Below are 23,932 nucleotides of genomic sequence, written 5' to 3' on the forward strand. Positions count from 1 at the left end.
CAAAAAAAAAAAAGGAGAACTTGGCTTATAAGGCTTAAATTTAACTCAACATTCGTATGATAAACAAACACTTGCACCTGGCCGATGACAAAATAAGTTTCATTGGACAAATGCATGTTGTTCTCCTCATTTTACGTGACTAAAAAAAAAATTACCAGATATTTTTATACAAAAGAAAATTGGAGGCTGACATGTAACTGCGATGGAAAATCACCAAACAGCGAGTGGGAGAAGGCTGCATCTGGCTTCTTTCCTCCACCTAATCTCTTTCTTCACAGTCAGCAGAGAGCTCAGGTGGTGTGCGGCCATTGATGCCTGTTTACAGTCGTGACCTTTGATTCACGCGGGTTTAAGCTCAAAACCCTCTGGCTATTTTTACTCGCTGTGCGCAGTGTTAGTGACAGAACTCACTCACTATATTTGTTAAGGCACATCGTGTCAGAAGTCTCCTCCATCCAATGCATGACTTCTCACTTCTCTACAGAAAATGTTACGCTTCAAAATTCAAGTGCAAGTCAAGATTTCTCAAATCAGGGGCTGGATTCAGACTCAACTCAGGCCATGTGACTCCAGTCCTCCACTTATCCACCATTGTATAATACAATCAAGAGTGTGGAAACCTCGGTGTGTTCTACTTTCTTGAGCGCTAAAGTGCAACATGCTGGTTCTTGTGCTCCAGTGAGAGTGACCTCATCTTCACCTCCTACTAGCAGGAAGGTGTAAAAGGAGGAGGTGAAAATTGACAGGAGTCTGGCAGGAGACACGGCACATGGTGCCCCCCATTATGCACCTTATATTACTTATCCACTGTTGGTGACTGGAAAAAAAAATAATAATCAGGGCTGGGCATACTTGGTAGAAATGTATTAAACAGTAAATAGACATAACAGTTTATTAAATTAAAAGAAAATATTTGTTGAGCTGCCACTGGTTTATTTTTGGTTGTATATTTCTGCTATATTTTTGTTGAACAATTGTCATGGCTTCAACTTAATGAAGGACTTAATTTGAAATGGCGTCAAATAATTAATCAGCTTCTTCCCCGTGTGCCTTGTGATGTCAGTTTGTGGTCGAAATCGATCGGTTTGAAAAAAATAAAATAAAGCACTGTGTAAGTAAATCATTCGATAAAACCCAAGTTTGTGTATCTCAGAAAATAAAACGTTTTGCGTCACCTCAAGTGACTTGTTCTATTTCACAGTTGCATCCAAGAATAATTTGTCCTCTGCGCTTCTATTTTCAGGGTATCACCACAGCCTCCCCAATTCCCCATTCAGCTCCTCGTCTGCGAGGTTGCCATCATCCGGTGCCGTATCAACCGAGTACCTGAACCAGGGAGGCTCCTCCAAGGTTCTGCTCCTCATCTGCAACACATCTGGCTGTGGTCAGCAGGCTGTCAGGTGAGCTGTGGATTTGGAGGCTTGCTCAGTCTTTCATGACATCAAAACGGCAATATAGGAAGGCGTGAGCGCACCGGGCGTGTAACGGGAATGTCAGAAATGTCACTCTTCAAATGCCCAGGAATAATTTCAAAGTTAATCACCAGTCCCTCAAAATTTAAAACATCGCGTTTTGGGAAAGCATCAATCAATTGAATGGAGCTCCATGACTTGAAATTCATATGAAAAAAGAAATAATTACTGTCCAACTTTATTTCACTTCTAAGCCAAGATAGATATTAGGATGGATTGTGTACACTTTACTGTGCAATTTCCCCTTCAGGCCCATTATTGGATTTTCCTTTTTGATTGTGGATGATGGATTTAACCAGGTGTCACCTTCACTCACTCTGCTCACAGTAATTGTTTGCAGTTATGTCCTCATTGAGTCCTTCCTAATGTTTACTGAATGCAGCATCGACTCTCCGGGCTGACTTGACTTGTCGGCTCATGACGGCAATCTCCATTCTGAGGTGTCGCGTGGGTTAGAAGGCCAATGTTTTTTTAATTTATTTGCTTTGACATGAGCTCCAGATGCCTCGAGGCCATTTTTTATTTTTTATCTTTCCCCTCTGTTCTTATAAGGTTCGGGCCACCATTTCTCATGCTGGAAGACAGGAGCATCTCTTGGGAGCAGCTGCAGCAGAGCATCCTCACCAAGCTCTATTATCTGATGCTGAACAGATCTCAGGCTCAGGTAAATGCCGTCAGCTCCAGTAGCTTCTCGTCCTCAAGGCTCAGTGAAGCCAGAAAACAAGTGTGATGGATTTTCAATTACAGTGGACTCTGCCTTCACTGCTCAGTACAGGACCAAGTATGAGCATGAAAAATTACTTTATGTTTTCTGTCCGTATTGAAAATGAGGGTTCTTTTTTACCATCATTGGAAAAAAAATGTACAAAAATTTATAAAGTAGCGTTTTACATAGTTCTCATGACTGCGTCAGCACATTCCTTTTGGTCATACTACATAACATGAGATAAACACCAAGTAAAAAAACAACAACAAAAAACACTTCAGTGGTCCACTGTTGTCCATTGTATTTTCACTTTTAGTGGCTCTGGTGGTTTTTCTGGACATTTTTTTAATTTTTTTACCTTTATAACTGAGTCAAGTTAGTCAGCATATGAAACTCCTGTGTTGTAATTTACCACACACTGGGTTAATTATTGCACTTGTGAGTCCTTCTAATTCTTGGCATGTGGTCACAGTGACTTAAAACTTGTAATTAAGCTCCTTTTTTTATGCATTGTGTTTTTCTGAAAAGAGCACAAATGCACTTTGCATCTTAACTCTCCTCCAACCACAAAGTCCATGTAAATTGGTCCCTTTTGTAGGTCTTTGCGGAATAAATATTGGAATGATTAAATCTTGTTTTAGGATTGAAGATAAGACTGACTTTTTCCATATTGTTTCCGGATGTTTGTTCATCTTGTGTTAGCAATATTATTATTTAGGTGCTATTTGTACAAATGTATGCTTGCACTGATAAAGATGTTGAGAAACATCTTGTGTCTCCTTTAGCAGTTTGCTTCGTTTTGCCTCCAGTGTAGTCAGGGACTGTTGCGACACTGGCATGTCTTCTCGTTTATGAGGTGTTATGGCGCCACCCAGAGGTTTTTCGCGGTGTTACCTTTTGAGGTTTTTTGGTCGTTGTTTGCATTGACGAGTTCAAAACAGACGATCGTTTTCAATTTTTGAGCCGTTGTTTGCTTTCTCGAGTTGAACGCTGATGGGTGTTTTCAATGAAGATCATCAAGGTGCTCCAAACAGTTGTTTTGATTAAGATAACCTGAGAAGAAATCAAATTTCTCTTTCACATTGATTTTTTTTTTCTATTCTCCTAAACTTTGTGGAGTTATAAAATATTCATTATGCTTGAGCAATAATTCAAACTTTCATTAAATAATCCCTTTTACTAAATATTGACATAGACTTTTCTCATATTTGCTCAGCCCAACGGGCTAGTGTACAATAAACTAAAGTTACCAACAAATTTAAAGTTGATTTCCAGACAACCTCATATAACCTAAAAATAATGTGCCCTGTCTGTCTGGCCCTCGTCAATAAATGTTCTGCTGAATTCTTAAGTAATTGAGTTTTATTTTTTTTTTTCTTGGCACAGCAGAGAGGAAAGTGTTGCAGAAATCAATATGGCTGGAGATAAGTGCATTTAGCGCCTGTGTGTTTTCTTGATAGAGCAAAAAGATTTTTGTGTTCCACTGTATCCAAAACTGCACTTTGCTCAAGTAAGGTGAAGACAAGAGTGTTACATGAGCACGTATTTCTAAAATTGCTGCCTTGGTACCGATTTGTCAGAAAGTCCATTTGAAAGGTTTTCTACAGATCGTGGCGGCTGTGGCTCAGGCAGTAGAGTGGGTCGTTTAGGAACCGGGTTGGTGGTTCGATCCCAGCTCTGTCACAGTCACGTCATGTCGTTGTGTCCTTGGGCAAGACACTTCCCACACCTTGCCCCCAGGTCGCCATTGTAAATGAGAAAGTGTTCTCAATTGGCTTACCTGGTAAAACATTGAATACAAATTGTTGGTGGAGTGTTCAAAAATCATGTAATTAGTTGAACGCAATCTTCTTTAAAATAGTACGTAAAAAGGCAGATCGGGCCCCTAATTTGTCAACTCTGCAGTGTTTTAAAATATTTCTAAAAGATGGATTTGGATTCATTTCTTCCAAGCGCAAAGGTGGCAGAATTTTATGTGAAATTGTATTAAACATGCAAACTTAATACTCGTTTTAGTGAATTAAAGAACTGTTTATGTGTATGTAGTGTATGTACATTTTGATCTACATTTAAAATAAAAAAATAAATAAATACAAAAAAAAAAAAGGTTAAATATTTTAGGCATATGGGAGTCCAGAGATGAATAATTCTAATATATGAATAACTAATAAGTGCGATTATTCGAATTAAATTCTGTTGATCTAACTAACACAAAAGCTGCCCTGAGGCACCCTGAGGAAACTCCTGAATATGTCATGTAACGAGCGTGTCTCCAACTGCAGAACACCAGAGTGCTGTTTAAAATCCGAGTGGTGGGAGGATCATCATCTCCCAGCTACCTTTCACCTCAAGACAGCAGACCGTTGCACCACCCTGCCGTCGACAGGTAGGAGTCACACAAACAATGACACCAAAATATATATTTTTTTCTTATCTGAAATGGATCCTTTTGAGTCATCAACGAATGTTTTGAGATTGTTATCAATGAGCAACAATCGCATGGTCAAGCCCTTTCATCGAAATGCACCCGGTGGAAATAACTTCGCGCCTAACCTTGTTGTTAAGACTTCGCATCTCTTGAGGTGCTTACGAGTGGTGGTTCAACAGGTGAAAACACCTCGAAGGCAGAAGAGGTTAGGAGAAAATCTTGTAGTGTGGATAAAAAAGAAGAAGAAAAAAAAAGAGAAGTAGGGCCAAAGGACACTTGCAATACACAGCACTTAAACGGTGGAGGAGGTAGGCTGCAAGAGAAGGACGAGTGTTTGGATTAGGGAAAAAAAACCCAAATGAAAACATCCAGGCTGCTGATGGAGGATTTTGCTTCAAGGCTTTTCCACTCCAAAATATTACAAAAGGCGAGCTGTTTTCTTGAGCATTAAAATCGCAAAACGCAGCAAACAAGTTCATTTGATCGACACAAATCTAAACGAACTATTTGAAGGAAATGAGCGAGTACTTTCTAAAGAGGCTTTTTTTTTCAAAGTCAAAGTCAAAGTCAGCTTTATTGTCGATCTCTCCACATGTCACAACACACAAAGAGACCGAAATTACGTTTTTCTCCATCCCACGGTGACGAGACACATACCACGATAGACATACGAGTACGCGACACAATATAAAAACAAGAAGGCAAAAATTCAAACAATCAATAGTAAGAGTGATGAATAAATAATAAATAAACAGATAACACAATAAATAAGAGGAGAAAAACGGAGCGAGCAAGCATAGCGCAAAAGTAAAAAACATCTTTTTCTGCAGATGGCCTTTAGTCCTACTTGAAAGCAGGTGCTGAATATCAATATCATAAGTTCGCTCGAGCGTGATTGCACAAGTTTCACTGCAAACTATTCTATAACAATCATGGACCTGTTGAGAGCATCCTTGAAGGATGATGAACCTTATTCAATGAGCTGCCGGAAAGATCGCGCTGTTTGACAAAGACTGAATGTCAGTATTTTTTTTTCCTCTTTCTGACATTGAGGTAATAAAAAGGTATTCTTAAGTGAATGTAACGGCAAAGGGACTGTTTTGAAAAGAATCTGATGCGTCGAAAAACAGAAGGGGGTGTAACGCGCGAACGAACGCGAGGCGCACTCTAATGCCTCCGACTCTTTCATGCTCTGCCTGACAAGCCTTGTGAGTTGACATGTTAAATATCCTCTTAGAAAACAGTGGCGGAATTAGCCCTTTCTTGATTTGATTCTAAATGTAATTCTACGTTTCAGAATTTTAAGCAACCTGTCATCAGCAACAAAAGCGTATCCCAACATAGCTTTAGGGGTGACATTTTTCTTGGCAGTCAAAATGCCAAAGTGCTTTCGAGGAAAATGGCAACCACAAGTACTTTAGCATTAATGATGCTTATAGCTCGCTTTCAATGCCAAAATCAATTGATTCATAACCTTTTTGATTAAGCAAATGTCACTTGATTTTTTTCCCCCCCCATAGTTACGTACACAAAGATTTTTTGAAGTTGCTAAAACTCGAGGACACACTACTGCATATTTCCTACCTGCGATTCACACCATCACAATTGGGTTTTTTTCTCTGTAAATATCACCATGACTCATCATTTGACTAATGCTTATAAAATAAACTAGTGTTCAAAATGCTTTTGTTAACTGCACAGGCAATGATTGAAGTCCAAATAACGTTCTATCTGCAGATTGTATTATTCTCCTGACATCCCTCCAAAACATGGATCCTTCTTTCAAGCCTTCTTTCGAGCCTTTTGTGCCCCCCCCCCCCCCTAATTTGCATCAAATTCCAAATAGGATATTCCAGGGATTGAAATTTGGCAGTCCCGCTTTTGACTTGCTATTTCTACTACATTCCCGTTTTAGAGCACTGAAATTTTGTGGCCCGGGGGGACCTCCCCATGTGAAGGTTGTCATCGAGTGGGAGCATAAGCTTAAAGACTGGTAAGCAGCGTGACCGCCGCAAAGTCTAGTGGGATGCCCAAAAGCATCATCTCGCGAGCGTCCGCCTACGTTTGTCACCGTTTTATAACAAATCGACCTGTCTGCTCCAGTCTGTTTGGCAGCATCCAGGAAGAAGTCGTTCAAGATGCTGAAAGCGTGAGGAACCAACAGCAGCAGCATCTCCAGCAACATAGCTGCACTCTTGATCAGTGTTTCCAGCTGTATACCAAAGAAGAGCAGGTGACATCACAATCATTTGAAATGAAACAAAGTATCCCAACATTCCCGTTGGATTTGATAATTGATTGATGACCAAATTTCTCCTGAACCACAGCTGTTTTAATTCTCTCAAATTTGACAGTTGTTAGGCCAGCACAGCACAGAATGAGTCATAAGCACGCGATTCCATCTCCTTTAGGTTTGACAGCTGGCGCGTCCGTCAGACGACCTTGCTTCTGCTCTCTCGAATGGTTTCAACTTTTCACAAAAGAATGGATGACGTGTGTCGCCTTACAATTTTTTCCTTGTGTAATATCACATTTTGTGGCAGATGCAAATACTCGTCTATTCGCTAAACATTTAATTTCCATTAAATGGTTCATAATAGGCCTCTTTATGCAAAGCGTACAGTGCCAGAAGCATCAACTGCATTACCATCTGCTGCTGTAATAATATTTCACAGTTCAACAGAGCATGGCCTGTTTTTCTTTACTGAAAGGCTGAAATATTGGTAAAAGCCAAAAATTGTCAAGGGCATGCCAGCAAAATAGTCGGTACGTCAAAGCTTCTCCGACAGCTCCACAATGATTCTTTTGTGTGTTTTTTTCGGGCTTTTTTATCGTGTGCATTATCCAGATAAACACGGTCCACTATGGCCGTGCCACACACACAAAAAATAAGTGATTTGTTATACCCTTGAGATGGAAATAAGAAAAGGTCTTTATTACGACCCTCTATTTTTCCTCCACTCTGGAGCTCAGGGGCGAGAATTTGATGCTATCTTGTCAACTTGTTTTTACCAATTTGCCAACAATTGTTTGAAATTGCAGGAAGTGATTTTGTTCCCCACGTCATGCTTGCGTGAATCATTGCAGTCATATCATACATTTTCCACCCCAGCCTTGTGTTTTGCTTTTTTAAATGTTAGAGAAGCCTAGTCCATAACATTGGAGAGAAAGATCATTGACCATCACTAATTTTGCCCCCCCCTTTTTTTTTTTTTTTTTTTTTTTTTTAAATAGCAAGTGTAATATACTTAGCCTTAAAAAAAAAAAAAAAAACGCGTATCTCGTTGAGGGTCAAATGTGACATCACTGCCAGTTGACTCACATTGGGATGAAGGAAGGCACTTCAATTCGACAATAAATATTTTGGTGAAGAGACAAGGATTAAATAGAGCTGCTATTTTTCAACTTATTTTTCAGTCTTGAGTTTTTCAAATGACAAATTCTTCCATTAAAAGCGTTTTTGTACTGTTAGCTTTGGAAATATTTACTCAGGGGTACAAATCATTGAGATTCAGTCTTCAAGCAGCCATGAACAATCAAGTATTGAACATTAGAGTTGTGTATTTCAAATGTGATTTTCTCCAATTGCTTTTGCGCCTGTAAACAGAGTTATTATTTCTTAAATAGGCTAGCAATTCCAAAATGGTAAGATTAATGTGAAACATCAAATTGAAAGTCGACAGAAAAAGGGCTTATTTTTTGGTTTCCTCGGCCATCTCCTGCAGTGCTGTGTAAAATATTTAAGACCCTGTCACTGTCCAAAGGCTTCCAAAGCCAACTGTCAATGAAAACATGTCAAATTGAAGGTCATTGAACTGATTGCAGCTTGCACCGGATGATGCCTGGAAGTGCCCCCACTGCAAGCAAATGCAACAGGGCATGGTGAAAATGAGCTTGTGGACTCTGCCTGACATACTCATCCTTCATCTCAAGCGCTTTCGACAGGTACGCACGATGAAAGCATCACATGTCCACGAGAGACATCGTGTGTATTGCACATTTGGTCAAATGACGGACCGCTCGGGCAGTATTGAGTCTGTTAGATTTAAAATGTCCCGCCCTCCTCCAATAGGTAGGCGAGCGCAGAAACAAGCTTTCATCGCTGGTGCATTTCCCGCTGACTGCTTTGGACATGGCCCCTCACGTTGTGAAGAGGAGCCAGAGTATGCGTAACCTGAACAGTGGGCCATGGCCCACATCCTGGGCAAAGTCCTCTGGGCAGCACCGCCCACCTGCAGACATGACGCTCCCACACGACTACCTGTATGATCTCTACGCCGTGTGCAATCACCACGGAGGAATGCACGGTGGACACTACACCGGTAATGCAACACTCGGCCCAAACTAGATACAATAAAAGCGGTTTTAAGGAGAAGGTGTTTGAATGGCATGGAAGTCTGTCTGTCATCCGCCTATGGATGGAAGGAAAGCCCGTGTTATTTCAGGATGGAACCATGTTGGAAGAGAAAAGCAGTGGTCCTAAAATAGAACCCTTTGGAGCGCCAAAGACAGAGAAGTAAAGCCGAATTCAGACCTACCAAGGCTCAAACACATAATTCTGTGAGCCAGAAATACCGATATCAGTTTTCCCCAACCGTAATTGAACCAATTTAAAGATGACACATCAGAAATAAATGTTGTTGTGTAATACTTCTCCACAAAAGTCGTTTATTGATCAAAATCGCGATTCCAGACACTGCAATCAAGTGAACGCTTTTATTTTTTTATTTTTTTTAAAGAACTCCTGACTGACTCTTAATCCATCATATCAACTCTTTAACACGCATACGCCGTCTCGCTGTTCTCCCGCCAAACTCGCTAACCAGTAGCAGCATTTCCCATCACAGGTCATTCCTCTCTGAGCTGCTGCTTGCGAGCTAGGGGTAAAGCTAAGTTGCTAAAATAATTTGAAGAAAAAAAAAACTTTTTAGCTCTACTTTGCATTGTTTTAAAACATGACTGGAAGACATTCGGGATCATCCACTACGACTCATCCCAGATATTTTCAATTACCTGGCTATTGGTCTAAAATTGTCTCTCATAGTAAAACGAAAGCCAACTTTCTTTTACTCCCAAATGATGCTTTGCTAATCAACGTTTGTGTTTGTCACCAGCCTATTGCCGGAACTCTGTGGACGGCGTGTGGTACAGCTATGACGACAGCAGCGTGGATTTGGTCCCAGAAGAGGAAATCTGCACCAGAGGGGCCTACATTCTCTTCTACCAAAGAAGGAACATCATTCCTCCATGGTCGGCCAGCAGCTCTTACAGAGGTATGCTGTGAGACGGTAACAAATCACGTGTAACTGGTTAGAAAGACGCAAATGAGGGTGACGTAACGAAATAATCGAATGGGAAAATTAACAGCGGTGACATATTTGAAAGTATCATGAGAAAAGCTTACTGATGGTGTATTGCAAAAGTTATCCTCCATTCTGGAGCCTGAATATAAATGGAGATAATATTTATTTTTTAGATTGTTATTATTGGATTGCTTTTTGTTTTTTAAATCAATTGCTTTTGCTCAACTCGAAGAGTAGTCACCAGTATACTAATTTCCCTCTGTGAGTTGCTATGATACTGCTGCCTCCATGTCGCTGTGAGTCGGAGCAAATCAAAGCTAACGCGTCCAAAAAGACAAATGATTTGGAATGTGACATAGAGTTCTGCATACTTTTATTTTGAATGATGTCATTGAGCTTGTATTTTTACACACTGACTTGTGAAATGTATGCAAAAGAAGAAAAAAAAAAAAAAAAGGATGCATTCACTTAAACATCTCAAGGAACCAACATATTAGAATATAAATTTAAATAGGAACCAAAATGTTTTTTGTTATAGCAAAAAATAAAAAATTGTATTGACGGTAGAGCTGCAACAAGAGACCTTAGCACACAACAACAATGGAGGGCACAGAGGTTCTCTTCTATTTACTCCTCGGGCATGTTTTCTCACCTTTTTTTTTTTCCTTTCCCAGTTAGTGGCAAGAATTTTTGCCTCTTGTGAAAAGTGGAGTCTCACATAGAGGCCTTGCTTGAACCAGATGTCATTAAACTTTAAGCTTCTCATCTCTTTTCCAACGCATCATTCCAAGTGCAAACTGTGCCAGCAAATGTTTTGCATAATGGATTGTGTCACCCTTTTCCTCCCCCGCTGCCTTGTGTCCCCCTCAGGCTCTACAAGTTCTTCGGTGTCAGACCACTGGTTAATCCGCTTGACGGGAGAAAGCAAGCGAGGCAGCCTGGTGTCGCGCTCCTCCACTATCTGCCCGTCTTTCCTTCCCGACTCCCCCGACTCTCCCGTCTTCCTTGAGAATGCTTCTAAAGAGGAAGGAGGTGAGTGGCAGGTGTCAGTGCGCGGAGAGTTGTTTACTAAGCGAGGCTTCTTCTCGGATGGCAATTTATGCTTTGGCATGTTTTGGGTTGCATCTGGGAGGCGGGCATACAAAGCATCTCTGCACAAATAAAATGAAGACAGCTACCAATTATTTTTCCCTACTCGGAGTAAATGTGTTTTATATTGGCATTTCTGACAGGAGCGAAACAAAAATCTGCAGAACGACTGAAGATCAAACATCAGCTCCCTGTTGTTCAATATAACTGTTGCTTGTTTTTAATTATCGTCCTCTCTGTTGTCACTTTTAAGGGGGCTTTGGAAGTCGGCCTATTTTGAGGGGACTGCAAGGGCGGAGCCTTAGTATGAGGGCACCCAACAAGGACAAGGAGACCCTTAACAAGGTGCTACCCTTACGTTGGTCTCTTGGCTCCAGAGACCGCCGGAAACCTAACCCGGCGCCTCCGGATGTTCAAGATGCCGCCCCGGCAGAGCTGGTTGAGTATTTGGAGTCTGGTCGCCGGCCTCGCTGCACCAAGGATCCCATAGAGTCGTTAATGAATGAACCTCGAAGCGTCAAGGAGAACAATTCCGGCCGGGCGGTCAGATCCTCCAGTGCGGGGAGGATCAGTAGCATGGGTAAAGCAGGAGATGAATCCAAACAAGTGCCGGCGGGCCAGAGACGGCCATCGGATCAAACGTCCAGCTTGAGGCGCAGAAAGGAGAGCCCGTCGAGAGAAGAAGGCAGTAGTAACACTTTTAGCAGGAGAAAAGACTCCAAGAGGCAAAGCTCCTCCAAAGCCCAGCAGGAGATGAAGCAAGCATCCAGTTCTGGTGTTCACAGCAGCTCGAACACCTCCAGCATTTTTGGTGGTACTCTCAGAAAGCCGAAAGACAACCAGGCGGACGGGGAACGGCGCGTCGTAAACGAAGGAAGTGCAAAGCCCAAGAGCCATGAGGGGCTCCTGTCTTTTCTTAAAGGTAACTTCATGAAGAGGGACAAGGACTCCGGGAGATCCAAGGAGGGTACGGATGAAGACGGCGGAAGGAGGACTCTTTCCAGGCTGTCCATGTCTAACGGAGCAGCCTTAAGCGAGCAGAGCAAGTCTCATGGCAAAGAACTCTCAAACGGGAAAGCTGGGCGGAGCTCATCCGACATCAAGCGCTCGCAGAGCTCGTCCAGCCTCCCGGCCAGGACGGATCAGAGCGCGCGTAGGACGGCCTCGCTACATCGCAACGGCACGTCCGCGGGCCAGATCCGTAACCCGACGACAGAAAAGACGTCTTACGGGAGCTTGCCGAGGCCTCGCTACAGCACCGGGTCTCTGGGACGCAAAAAGAACGTTCCGGAATCCAGCTTTTAAGGAGGGCGCCTTAAAAGAGCACCAGCCTGTCGAGTCAGAGCAATAGAGCACAATTAACTCACTTGGACTCCAATGAAGCAGGTTCTACGCTTGGATACATTTTGTGTCCTCTCTGAACTACCGAGACTTGAAACAAGTGCCTGAGCAACTTCTATGCAGTTCAGACACAATCTGTCTTTTGAGCACTGAAAGCACACTTTACCTACCTAGCACATGCGTGTCATAATATTTTTGTAATCCTTTATTGGTGGAGTTTGCTAACAGTCACGACACACTGATTGTGTTCATCGAGGAGAATGTAGAATGGCTTTAACGCTGCTAATACACATCCGCTCGTTCACTTGTCCAGTCGTTAAACACTTTAATTGGCAAGTAGTGACGGCAAATTGCTGCATTCCCAAGCAAATTAAGAATGACAAGCATATGGACTTTATTTTAGCGACTACCATTGTGTGTTTATGTGTTTGATGGCAGCAATTCTGTTTCTGAATCGCTTGTCCTTTTTTGTCTATTTGGGAAGAGTCATGCTTTGTCTCATCATACCTCACGTCATACAGAGCCCCTCCCCTTCTGCCAAAAAATTGATTTCAATCACACTAGCCAACAAATTTTTACTCGTGGTATTTTTATTAATTTTGTCCTTTATTAACATAACACAAATGATCCAATTTGGGATTTTTTAAAATGTTGAAATTGACTTTTTTTCTCCTGCTGATTGAAAAAACATTTCGTCCAACACATCAGCTTTTTCAAGAATTAATAATTATAACAATAATAACAAAACAGTCGACATAATACAGGACAAATGTTTTTATATTTATAAATTCGGGGTTGGATACAGTAACAGAAGGATTTGGAATAAGTGGTTTTCCTTTGACTGCTGAATTTATTTCTTCACCACCACAGCCCCCTCTCTGGTGTGGCTGGCAAAAAAAAAATAATAATCCATGCAAAAATGTGGCAGTGACAGACAACAATGCATTTTCTCACAATCAATAACCAGTAACTGTAAAATGCTTTCATTAAAAAGCTGTAGAATTACAACACAAACTTGTTTACACACTGTAATTTATTTATTTATTAGTTTTGTCATGCAAGTAAACTTCTCTGTACCCTCACCCTGTATACAGATGGGCCAATGGTACAGTAAATCTGGATCCTTGTTACCGTGACAAATGGTTGCGGAGCCTGACCATGGAGACATTGCGGGCTGCCTTTTGTCATCTTGCCAGCAAATGTGTGAGTAACAGCTGCTACCTGTTGAGTGTGCCTTCCCAGACACACACACACACTCCAAAACTCCAAGCAGCTCAGTTACCAACCCAGGGTGAAAATCGTCAAGCACCATGACACTAAAACGGATTAACCAGCGCATCTAATCCACCAAAGGTAAAGCATATTTTGATTACTGCGGAGCGACACTTGAAGGTATCTCCCTAGCTACCGGCTCCAGGTGAGCGCCTTCGGGCACCATCCTGACGCTCACGCTACGAGCCTCTGTGGTGTTAGAATGGACTTTGAATTTCCTGTTTGCAGGCCGCACAGCTCTGACAAAGTGCCTCTTGAAGGTCTCGCTCAGGACAATGTAGAGGAAAGGGTTGATGCAGCTATTGGCGTAGCCCATGCTGATGGCGATGTTGTAGGCGTAGGAGAAGGCCACGCTGGGGTTTTGCACGCCCAGGTGGACCAACTGCAGGATGTAGTAGGGCGCCCAGCAGATAAAAAAAGCCAAACAGATGGCCACCGCCATTCGTGTCACATTCCTGACGCGCACCCTCAGGCTCTTCTGGGGCAGCGGGGCTACACTGGTGGACATGTGCTTCAGGATCTTGAAAAACACTCGGCAGATGATGGCCAGAGGGATGGCGAAGGCAAAGAAGAACTGGTACAGCGTGAACCAATACGTGTCGGTGACCGGGTTGGGCAGGAGTAAGGCGCAGGCCACCAGTCCTCCAGGTAGGGGCATGAGCCCGGCGTACATCCACACGGGGATGATGGTGATCAGGGACAGAGCCCAGACGACGGCGATGACAAGGGAGGCCACGCATGGCGTGCGGATGTAATTGAAGCGGATGGGATGCACCGTGGCCACGTAGCGGTCCAGCGTCATGGCCGTGAGGATGTACGTGCTCACCATCTGACTGTTGGAGTCCAGCGCCGTGATGATCGTGCACATGGCGGCCCCAAAGCGCCAGGTGCCGTTACCTAGCAACTGGTGGATCAGGAAGGGCATCCCCAGCAAGAAGAGGACGTCGACGACGGACAAGTTAAGGATGAAGACGTCGGGGACCGTTTGCTTGGTGCGACAGTTGTTTTTTTTCATAATGGTGTAGATGACGATGCTGTTGCCCAGGATACCAAAGAGAAAGATGACGCCAAAGATGACAAGCAGGATGGTGCTGCAGTGAGGAGGTCTGTCCGCGGCTGGAGATGCAACAAAGCAGCGGACAGGACACTTGGTAAAGTTAGCGTGTAAAAGTTCGGGAAAAAAAATCTCTAAACAAAACTTTTGCACAGCAACAGTGTGTGGAGATTGTTGAATTATTTACACTTTGGTTTTTTTTCCTCTAAATCTCTAAACAAAACTTTTGCACAACAGTAATTAGAGATTGTTTAATTTTTTACACTTAATTTGTTTTATTGCTTATGTTTATTTCTGTAATGGATTACCTGAACACATTGTACTTCATGTTTGCTATTATTTGCGACGTGATAATCTTAAATAAATAAACTGTACAGAAGAAATGGAACTAAACAGAATTCACTAAACTCGAATTGTTCTATCGATCATCCTTTGTGCAGTTTATATTTGTTCGAAAATAATCCAATCCATCATAATGATTGAAAATACTGGTTGTATATTACTTTATAAAGGATTGACACCAAAATATGCATTATCGCACACCACTAAGCGAGGGACTGAAGTTGAGCATGAGGTGAAAGAAATATGAAGAAAGGCAGAAATTGTGAACAGCCAGTTACATTCATTTCCAACTGTCATTCAATGCTCCACTCAACTAGAAGTACGTTGTAAGAAAAGATGAATGGGAGTGAGAGAGGAAAGGTCACTGATGTCATTCTGATTCGCGACTTGGCGAGTGAGAAATAAAGCACCGTGGAGTAAAGTTATGAAATTATTGTTATCTGAAATGAGAATGAACAGGACTGCTGATATGTGACGGATAAGCAAACCAAGCAGAGAGAAAAAGGTAGAGTTAAGGAGACCAGGTTATCGACAGTATGTCAAGCAGATATGATTTTGTTTTTTGACAGAATACAAAACAGGCAATTGAAAACTGGACAATAGCAAGTGTGCTATTTCAGATAATGTAATAAACACAAATGGACCAAAGTTACAAATAACTTACCAAATAAAGCAAAAAGAAAATAGCTTTGAGTAGTGTTGTAAAAAGACGTGATATGGATGGTGATGTTTCTTTCTTACAGTGGGAATGCTGTGATGCAGCTGTAAGAAACAAAAGCATGTTTGGTTTTAGATGGAAACCAGTATGACTTCAAAAAAACTAACCACTTCAACCATGATATAACAGAACTGGCTGATGATCACCCACCTAATGTTGCATTGATGTACCCTAGAGAGAAATTGGACTCATTGAGAAAATCCATATCTTAAGCTAGTTAGTCAAATAAAAAATTTGAAAGAAAAAAAAATCCTTTCTCTTAGTTAATCCAAGAGCTCCGTTGCTCTGAGCGGTCTAAGAATGAGGCGTTTGGTGTTCACACTGATGTACTCTCTCTCGCTCTGTCTCTCTCTCTCTCGCCCCTGAAATTGGAGGCAGCCACCGTGCTACCTGGCAATTATTATTATTGTAGTAGTATTTCAAGACACATTTGATGTAGTTGTACTATGTTCATTTTGTTGTCACTTGTCAATTACTTGACTGGTTCTTTTATCACAAACAAGCTATATTAAGTTGAATTACCTGACATGTTTCTGCTTGTACCTCTGCCTTCATCAGAGTGTCACTGGTGTGGTTCAAATTATATATTACACTTTACTATTATATATTATAATTTAAAATATAATTTATTTTGGTAATAGTTATTAATATTAAATATATTCATTCATATTATTATATATAATATTAAATAGAAATATATAAATGGATATAAATTAATATTATTACTATATATTCAAACACATTTGATGTATTTGTATTATACAATACAAAAGAAGTAATAGATACCACAAACTAAATTGAGAAATGTCAATCAAAGTTTTCATAAATATTAATCGTAAAAATCCAAGGTCCATTGTCGGTACTCAAAATACAGTATTTTGCTAACTACTGCATATGTTTAATGTCTTATTTTCGTTCTTACGCCGAGTGGAGACTTCCATGCTTGTTAAAATCTCTATAAGGATGCCATCTAGGGAGCGGATTAAACAGAGGCTTTGAAGCACCGTTTAAAATGCCTGACATGTCTCACTTTTGGTCAAGCATTCGCCAACAGATTTCTATCGTGAAGAAATGTGCGACTCACTTAATATGAAACTGGATTTCAAATGATAAGCATCAAATAGATCTCATATACTAGATGTAAACACCACGATATCAAAGTGGGAATGGTACCGATGGATGGATGGATGGATGGATGGATGGATGGATGGATGGATGGATGGATGGATGGATGGATGGATGGATGGATGATTATGGTATTAAAATGTTGTTTTTGTTATCACCAACACTGCCCGGAAGCCAAATTGGAAGGTCACACATCCCAACATGTATTATTTAGTTATTAGCCACGTTGTTATAAATTAATGAATAAATGACAGTTTTATAATCAACTACTACAAATCCACTTTAAAATGCATTGAAGGGAAAAAAACGCGAGTACTTGGATGCTCACGGTGGGCAGTGGTTCACGACTCACGGATACTCGTAATGGGTGTCAGCCATTTGTCCCGCACTCCTTGAACGCATCGTCACCGAGCGTTGTTTTGCTTGCCTTGAATGGGAGCGTTAGTATGGCGGATGGTGACGAGACGCTCGAGTCCTGGCTAAGTAAGTACACTTTCAAAGTCCGTTTTTTTTATTCATTTAAAGAACCTATTCGAAAAAGGTGGAAGAAGTGCCTGTTTCGAAGCTGCATCAGTAAACGAGTGCTTTTCTTTGTAAGTTGGGATCTTGTTGGAACATTTTGCTTCTGACACACAGCTGTTGAGTTGTCATTAAAAGTTATGGGTTGAAAAACTTTTTGTTTTGGTTATGTGCTTTACAGGACATGCTGTTTTTACTCTGTCAATGTCATCACTTGTTAACTCTTTGAGCTCCAGTCGTCTGCGGGCTTTAACTAAGAGGAGCACTGAAGGGGCTGACCCCTGTGTGGACTGCGGATGAGGTCAAACTGGAATGAAAATGAAAATAAATACAGTCAAAAGATGTGGGAGATCCAGAAATGCACGCTCTCGTGTTCGGACGGTTGACACAAATGTAGCAAGTTGTCACACATTTGCATGATCCTGTTTACTATCACTCAAATGAAGTTTGCGCTTTGTTGCTATTAACATAACTGAACTCAACAAATAATGTATTTTACTTGCAAAGATGGTTAGCAGGACTTTTTTTATTATTTATCTTCAGAACATGGGGAAATTTTTCAGTACACAAATATTAGCAAGATCGTCGATGTATTTTATTGATGAGCAAGCGAGAAAGAGCAACATAAACTGAAATGAAACAGGACCAGGTTGCTTTCATTATCGGTTTTAAAGAAGAGCTTTAACAGATGCAAAATTTGTCTAGCGGGCCACATAAAATAATGTGGCGGGCCGCATCTGGCCCCCGGGCCTTGAGTTTGACACGTATCTTCTACGTCGTATGCTTGTACCACCACATCCGTCTGACCTCCTCCCACTCTCCTCCAGACAAAGCCACCAACCCTTCCAATAGACAAGAAGACTGGGAGTATATTACGGGATTCTGTGACCAAACCAATAAGGAGCTCGAGGGGTAAGATCACTTTTTCGACCAACTCATTGCGCCTCACCCGGAAAACGATCATTTCTAGACGCCGTGATCGTTCTGATCAATGTCTGTCGTGTCGCGTTTTGGCCAGACCGCAAATAGCTGCAAGACTCTTGGTACGCAAGATCCATTCACCACAGGAATGGGAGGCACATCAAGCCTTGATGGTATGCTTACTCTTCTCAAACAGTATGCCATTGATAATCAACCCTTTGCATAGCCAGCGGATGATTGGATTTCCTTCAGCAACTACGAGGAAACCTAATGATCCTAATTTTTTGAATCCCCTTGTGCTCAGCTTTATTCTTTTAAATTTGTTTGTTTTTTTCCTCCTTTTTTTTTTTCAATTGTAGGTTCTGGAAGCTTGTATGAAGAACTGCGGCCAGAGGTTTCAGAACCAAGTGGGGAAATTCCGTTTTTTGAACGAGCTCGTTAAAGTGATCTCACCCAAAGTGAGCGGCGCGGAAATTGCTGTGCATTTTTCTACTTTTCCGTCATCAAGAGTCTCTCCGTTTTAGTATCTAGGAGACAAAGTGTCTGACAAGCTGAAGTCAAAAGTGATCGAGATGATTTACAGTTGGACCATTTACCTACCAGAAGAAACCAAAATTTGCGAGGCTTATCGCATGTTGAAGACCCAAGGTGAGTGTAATAGAATGCCTGATTTAAATGAATATAAATTAGTTTGGCGTCATATGTGATTTGCAGGCATTGTGTTAGCCGACCCCGAGATCTGCCTGGATGCGACATTCGTCCCAACGGGCTCGTCTCAGCGGCCCAAAAATCTCGTCTTTGACGATGAGCGTAAAAGCAGAGTAAGAGAAAGCATTTGAATAATTCCACACCTGTCGTGCTTCAACGCTGCATATCAAAACCCAGCAAGCTGAATTTTAATTATAGTGTCCAGGGATTTTGATGCACTCCAAGTTAGTGTTAAATTCAATTTGTTCTGATTTTAATTTTTTTTTCCCTGGTCGTGATTCTTCAGAAATTGTTAATCTCCAGAATGTAAGTTCGTGCTCCCAAAAATGAAGACGCGGACTAAATTGTTTTTGTGCGTACGTGATCTATTACCAAGGGGCAACGTTTGACAGTTCCCACAATGTATTTTTTCCTCACCACTGCAGAAGCTGGCAGAGCTGCTCCAGAGCAAAAGACCGGCAGATCTGCAGGCTGCAAATTTGCTCATCAAAAACATGGTCAAGGAGGTAAATCAGTCACCCTTCAGTCACTAAGAGACATGAAGTGATTGGCTTTTAATGACCACTGTGGTCACAGGACGACGTGAGGACGCAGAAGATTTCAAAGCAGAGAAGCACACTGGATGCGGTCGATTCCAGCGTCAAACTCCTTAATGAGATGCTGGCTTACTTCAGCCCTGAAGACTCCAGTGATGGCGACAAGGATCTCATCAGGGTTTGTGACCTGCGCGTCCTTTGACAGACAAACTTTTTTTCACAATCCAGCCTCATTACTAGCAAGGTGATGTTTTACAGGAGCTCTACGGCGACTGCGACAAGCTGAGACAAACTGTGTGTCAGCTCGCCACAGAGACGGAGGATAACGACGCCAACTTGGGTGAGACGTTTGTCAAGCCGTGTGGCGGGATGTGCTTTTGCTTACTCAAATGTTTTCAGGGAGGCCAACACAATTGTTGTATTTCCAGAGTGTTCCAACAGCAAGGCAAGACAAAGACGCTTTATTTCCACACATTTAAGCTCACTCAATTTGCCGTACATGATTAAAAGCATGTGAGTAAAAACCAAGAACTAAAATATGGCTGACTAAAATGATTAAAAGAACAGTGGCAGATCCATTTTTTTTAAAACAATGATTTTGAAAATTCCGGGGACCCAATTTTAGACAAACGTCAGAACATACCATTAAGTTTCACTATTGCAATAAGAAAGTCGGAATGATTAATGACTTCTAGCCCATAAATATAGCTCCTTGACAAATTGACTGTAAGCCACTAGTTAGCCGTCAGCATAGACTTTCACTAACCTATGCTAGCACAGTCATAAAAGTCCAAATGAATCTGAATTATTTATTTATTTATTATTTTATTTTATTTTTGGCCATGAATCTAAAACACTGGGTGTGCTTTCTCGTACCACATGATGGCGCATTCGCACGCCGCTGGGTAAACTAGTTCACCGGTAAGCACAAAACATCGTAGGTTGGAACCGTTATCCGGTACTTATGTTACCTCCAGTGAGTCCATTGATCATTCTTCTGACGCGTGTTGGCTTTTCACACAGTTCATGCCAATCTCTCCTGTTGACAAACTAGGAGACATCCTGCAGGCCAATGATGACCTCAGCACTGTCATTAATTCTTGCAAGAACATTGAGGACAGCCAGTCAATAATTGAAGTGACTAAAACACCATTTGCGGTCAAACCAGGTACAGTTAATTTGGACAATGTTTCTGTTCTCCGTGTCGGCCTTACAATTTAATCATTATGATACATAGATACAAATATTTTGATATTGTAGTTATGGCTGCGCCAACAGGAAGTCCAGCAAACTTGACAGCGCCTCGTCTCTTTCAATTCACACAGCCTCGTAATGTGGAAAGTTAAAAAACGGTTCCCTCAGGTCATTCCGCCACCCACTCCCTCTCATTGCTGTCCGAGGTCAGCCAAAAGATCTCGCGTATAATCCAAACGCCACTGCTGATCTATTCAAGAAAATGCCAATACGTGCTGTGATATTACTTCTGACCTTTCGAACATTTGGAGCGAGTAAGAACATGAACAAGTAATCAAACATTTTCTCCTTTCAATAGACGGCATCCTCACAACGCAGTCGGAAAGTCTGATCGATTTGACCTCAGCCGCCGTCCCAGGGTGCTCCCGACTAGAAGAGAAAGATTCGGCACCTGACTCGGTTTCTTACGTCGATCTTCTGTGTGGAACCGCTGTTGCCGTACCATCGCCTGCACGAACTGCAAAAACATTGTTTTCTCTGCTGGATGAGGAGCTGCTGCCTTTTGGTAGCATTCACTGCAATGCTTGTCGGGGCTCGAAACCAGAACGAGGCGATTTACACTGCTGTCAGCAACCCAATGTCCTTCATAGGCGAGGCTAGGCTCAGCCACAACGCTAATGAGGAAAGACAAATGGAAAATGAATGTGAAATATAAATAATGTAAAATATCAGTATGGTGCCCCTGGGCTTAGACTCCATTCAGCACAATGTGCACCGAGAAGAATGAGGCAGAAGGGCTCATTAAATTGTTCCGGGGGGAAACAAAAAAGTACATTTTTTAACTATTAATTGAACTTGGCAGCGAACCTGTCCCCATGTGTAGATGGAATGACTCGCAGCTTTAAATTTTTTGACCAGTCCCGGTCAAGGCAGCAGAGGTTGCTCCCATTTTTTATTTACTGCTCTTCACAGGTTCTCCTGGACCTGTTGCAATTGGATCAGTTCTCCCTCCAAGGAAAAGCAATTCCCTACCGCCCTCCCAAGTACTACATAACATTCAACCCATTTCAATGATGTGTCCTAATATTTAATGACCTTATTGTTCCTTTTGTTAATTCAGGATATGGACGCCATATCCGCAGCCTGCATGTTTGCCAATTCGCTGTCGGCCTTCACGGTCCAGCAGACGCCAATCGCTGGCCCAGTCCTGACGGCCCTGTCAACCACCACGCTTTCGTCTTCACAAGCCGATGCACTGCATTCTCCATTGGCTCCATTTTCTCCGGATCACGGTCGACAAGACCTAGCCTTGTTTGATTTAGGGAGTACGAAAAGGTGAGCCACAGATGTGTGTGGGGGGGTTAATTAACTTTTGATTTGAAGTTATATTTAAATATGTCTTGACTGTTTTTTCTTCATGATGGAAAGAGCTATTTTGTGCACGTGACCAAAACAGTTAGAAATTTTAAAGTGGGGCCTAAATTGTGAATTGTGCCTGCACTTTTTGAATGTTTATCTTTGCCGCCAGAGCTAGCACTCAACCGATGATGTATGTGATTATACCCACAGCGTCCCCGGTGTGCAAATGGACAACACGCAAGCCAAGCGTGGCGCTTTGTGTTCTCCAGCCAATCTCCAGCATCTAGATGGGGCGCCAATTGTGCCGACCAGAAATCCAGCCAACAGCGTTCCGTTAGACTCTGCGTCGCTGATCCTCACCCGCAGCCAGAACTCTTTTGGCGCGGTAGATGAGACCTCTCTGGCTGATGTCTTTGTACCTTTGGATGCTGTCAAACCAAGTGAGTTAAGTGTCTTTGTATTCCTGAGGTGAACTTTATTTATTTCCCCGAAGTGCGTGTGTGTGCCTGCCGTGTTTTATCCCGGAGGTTGATTGTGTCTTTTCTCAAAACCAAATTACCTGGCCATGTGATTGGCATTTAATGAGCTCACTTCAAACTAAAGTCGAGCTGGTTTATTTTAGGTCAAATGTGTCCAATCACAGCATACGACAGAGATGGCGTCCGTCTGCTGCTGCATTTTGCTAGCAATTGTCCACCCGGCAGGCCTGACGTGTTGGTGATTGTGGCTTCTGTGCTGAATACGTCGCCACTTCCTGTTAAGGCCATCGTGCTCCAAGTTGCTGTCCCTAAGGTCAAACGTACTTGAATTGAGTTTTAAAGTGGGCACGTGCACACTGCGGTCCATGGCTTCGTTATCCTGCCGGAAAGATGCTAATGCTAAAAGCTTTTGAACACTAGTCTGAGTGGAGCTGCCTTGTTTATTTGGCCTGTGTTTTTTGCTCGCCCCCAGACTATGAAAGTGAAATTGCAGCCCCCATCTGGGACACAGTTGGCTCCCTTCAACCCCATCCTGCCCCCTGCTGGCATCACTGAGGTCGTGCTGCTTGCGAATCCTCACAAGGTAGTGTTGAGTGAGCCTGAGGCTGACACACACACACACTTACACATCACTTCAATTTAAGATTTCTACCTTGTGCGTGTCTGTGTGCGCGCGCCCAGGAAAAAATTCGGATGCGCTACAAGTTGACGTTCATGCTGGGTGAGCAGCCCTATACAGATGTCGGAGAAGTGAACGAGTTTCCGCCGGCTGACAGATGGCTATGACCCCAACAACACCCCACATCACTGTCCCTTCTGGATTTTTAAAAATAATTTGAGTGGGAGCTGAGAATGGGGAGGTTGGCAACGCAAAATTACAAGTTGTACACGGCACTCGGCTTTCTTTGTATGCTTCATTGCTTTATTGCCTTTCAAGCGATTATAGAAATGATTTTTTTTTTAATTGAACGTCAAACATAGTCCGTGACAATGATGGCTTCGATCATAATAAAGTACAAACAGTAACCATTATACAATACCAAATAAAAAGCAATAAAATAAATGATAAAAATACAACTCAAAATAGAATAAAAAAATATCTAGGGCTTTTCACGTAACATGCAACTGCCAGTTACAGCAACAATAATAATACAAAATGTCTCAAGGATGGTCACAAAAAGAAACAGGAATAAAATAGAGGAAATTTTGTTACACTTGGAAAAATGAATTTTTGTGTCGGGAAAAAAATACAAGAATAAGAACAGTGTAAGTCATTACTGTCTTTCAAAACAACACTAAAAGAAAGATCCATGCGTCCATCCATCCATGCTTGTATCCATGCATCCATCCATTTTTCCAACACGCT

General features: G+C 42.1%; 3 protein-coding genes across 4 annotated transcripts in view; 2 read left to right on the top strand and 1 right to left on the bottom strand.

Annotated features, from left to right (window-relative positions):
• usp43a (ubiquitin specific peptidase 43a) overlaps nucleotides 1-13,353 on the top strand; it is a 29,919-nt gene extending 16,566 nt beyond the window's left edge. The window contains exons 7-16 of the mRNA XM_061273466.1: nucleotides 1,244-1,400; nucleotides 2,025-2,136; nucleotides 4,461-4,564; nucleotides 6,522-6,599; nucleotides 6,710-6,839; nucleotides 8,432-8,551; nucleotides 8,679-8,928; nucleotides 9,721-9,879; nucleotides 10,780-10,941; nucleotides 11,252-13,353. Of these exons, the coding sequence (XP_061129450.1) occupies nucleotides 1,244-1,400; nucleotides 2,025-2,136; nucleotides 4,461-4,564; nucleotides 6,522-6,599; nucleotides 6,710-6,839; nucleotides 8,432-8,551; nucleotides 8,679-8,928; nucleotides 9,721-9,879; nucleotides 10,780-10,941; nucleotides 11,252-12,303 (2,324 nt within the window). The 3' untranslated portion in view covers nucleotides 12,304-13,353. The remainder of the gene's footprint in view (nucleotides 1-1,243; nucleotides 1,401-2,024; nucleotides 2,137-4,460; nucleotides 4,565-6,521; nucleotides 6,600-6,709; nucleotides 6,840-8,431; nucleotides 8,552-8,678; nucleotides 8,929-9,720; nucleotides 9,880-10,779; nucleotides 10,942-11,251) is intronic.
• Nucleotides 13,354-13,477: 124 nt separating this feature from the next.
• Nucleotides 13,478-15,930, bottom strand: mchr1a (melanin-concentrating hormone receptor 1a). Its single transcript, XM_061273473.1, has 2 exons — nucleotides 15,876-15,930; nucleotides 13,478-14,727 (listed from the first exon to the last, which is right to left on the bottom strand). The coding sequence occupies exons 1-2, from the start codon at nucleotides 15,928-15,930 to the stop codon at nucleotides 13,709-13,711; spliced, it is 1,074 nt and encodes a 357-aa protein (XP_061129457.1). The 3' UTR covers nucleotides 13,478-13,708.
• A 550-nt stretch (nucleotides 15,931-16,480) lies between these two features.
• gga3a (golgi associated, gamma adaptin ear containing, ARF binding protein 3a) lies at nucleotides 16,481-23,928 on the top strand. Of its 2 annotated transcripts, XM_061273467.1 has the most exons (17): nucleotides 16,482-17,333; nucleotides 18,197-18,281; nucleotides 18,388-18,463; nucleotides 18,650-18,748; nucleotides 18,815-18,938; nucleotides 19,005-19,111; nucleotides 19,424-19,504; nucleotides 19,575-19,712; nucleotides 19,793-19,874; nucleotides 20,589-20,702; nucleotides 21,087-21,293; nucleotides 21,701-21,771; nucleotides 21,849-22,063; nucleotides 22,298-22,527; nucleotides 22,710-22,879; nucleotides 23,039-23,149; nucleotides 23,248-23,928. In XM_061273467.1, exons 1-17 carry the CDS (start codon nucleotides 17,171-17,173, stop codon nucleotides 23,350-23,352), a joined length of 2,178 nt encoding a protein of 725 aa, XP_061129451.1. In that variant the 5' UTR covers nucleotides 16,482-17,170; the 3' UTR covers nucleotides 23,353-23,928. The 2 variants fall into 2 exon arrangements, with proteins under 2 accessions (XP_061129452.1, XP_061129451.1); XM_061273468.1 differs by lacking the exon at nucleotides 22,710-22,879 and having other exon boundaries at nucleotides 16,481-17,333.
• The last annotated feature ends 4 nt before the right edge of the window (nucleotides 23,929-23,932 follow it).

This window comes from Syngnathus typhle, linkage group LG3 (assembly GCF_033458585.1).
Source record: "Syngnathus typhle isolate RoL2023-S1 ecotype Sweden linkage group LG3, RoL_Styp_1.0, whole genome shotgun sequence".
Classification (NCBI taxonomy): Eukaryota; Metazoa; Chordata; class Actinopteri; order Syngnathiformes; family Syngnathidae; genus Syngnathus; species Syngnathus typhle.

What these genes read in the sequence shown, in the direction of transcription:
- gga3a (XM_061273467.1), top strand. Translation starts at nt 17,171, where the DNA reads ATGCTCACGGTGGGCAGTGGTTCACGACTCACGGATACTCGTAATGGG. An exon ending in GCGACAAGGATCTCATCAGG is followed by an intron (nt 19,713 to 19,792) that starts GTTTGTGACCTG and finishes GATGTTTTACAG; the next exon opens with GAGCTCTACGGCGACTGCGA. An exon ending in GATTTAGGGAGTACGAAAAG is followed by an intron (nt 22,064 to 22,297) that starts GTGAGCCACAGA and finishes TTATACCCACAG; the next exon opens with CGTCCCCGGTGTGCAAATGG.
- mchr1a (XM_061273473.1), bottom strand. Translation starts at nt 15,930, where the DNA reads ATGGATTTTCTCAATGAGTCCAATTTCTCTCTAGGGTACATCAATGCA. An exon ending in GTACATCAATGCAACATTAG is followed by an intron (nt 14,728 to 15,875) that starts GTGGGTGATCAT and finishes TTGCATCTCCAG; the next exon opens with CCGCGGACAGACCTCCTCAC.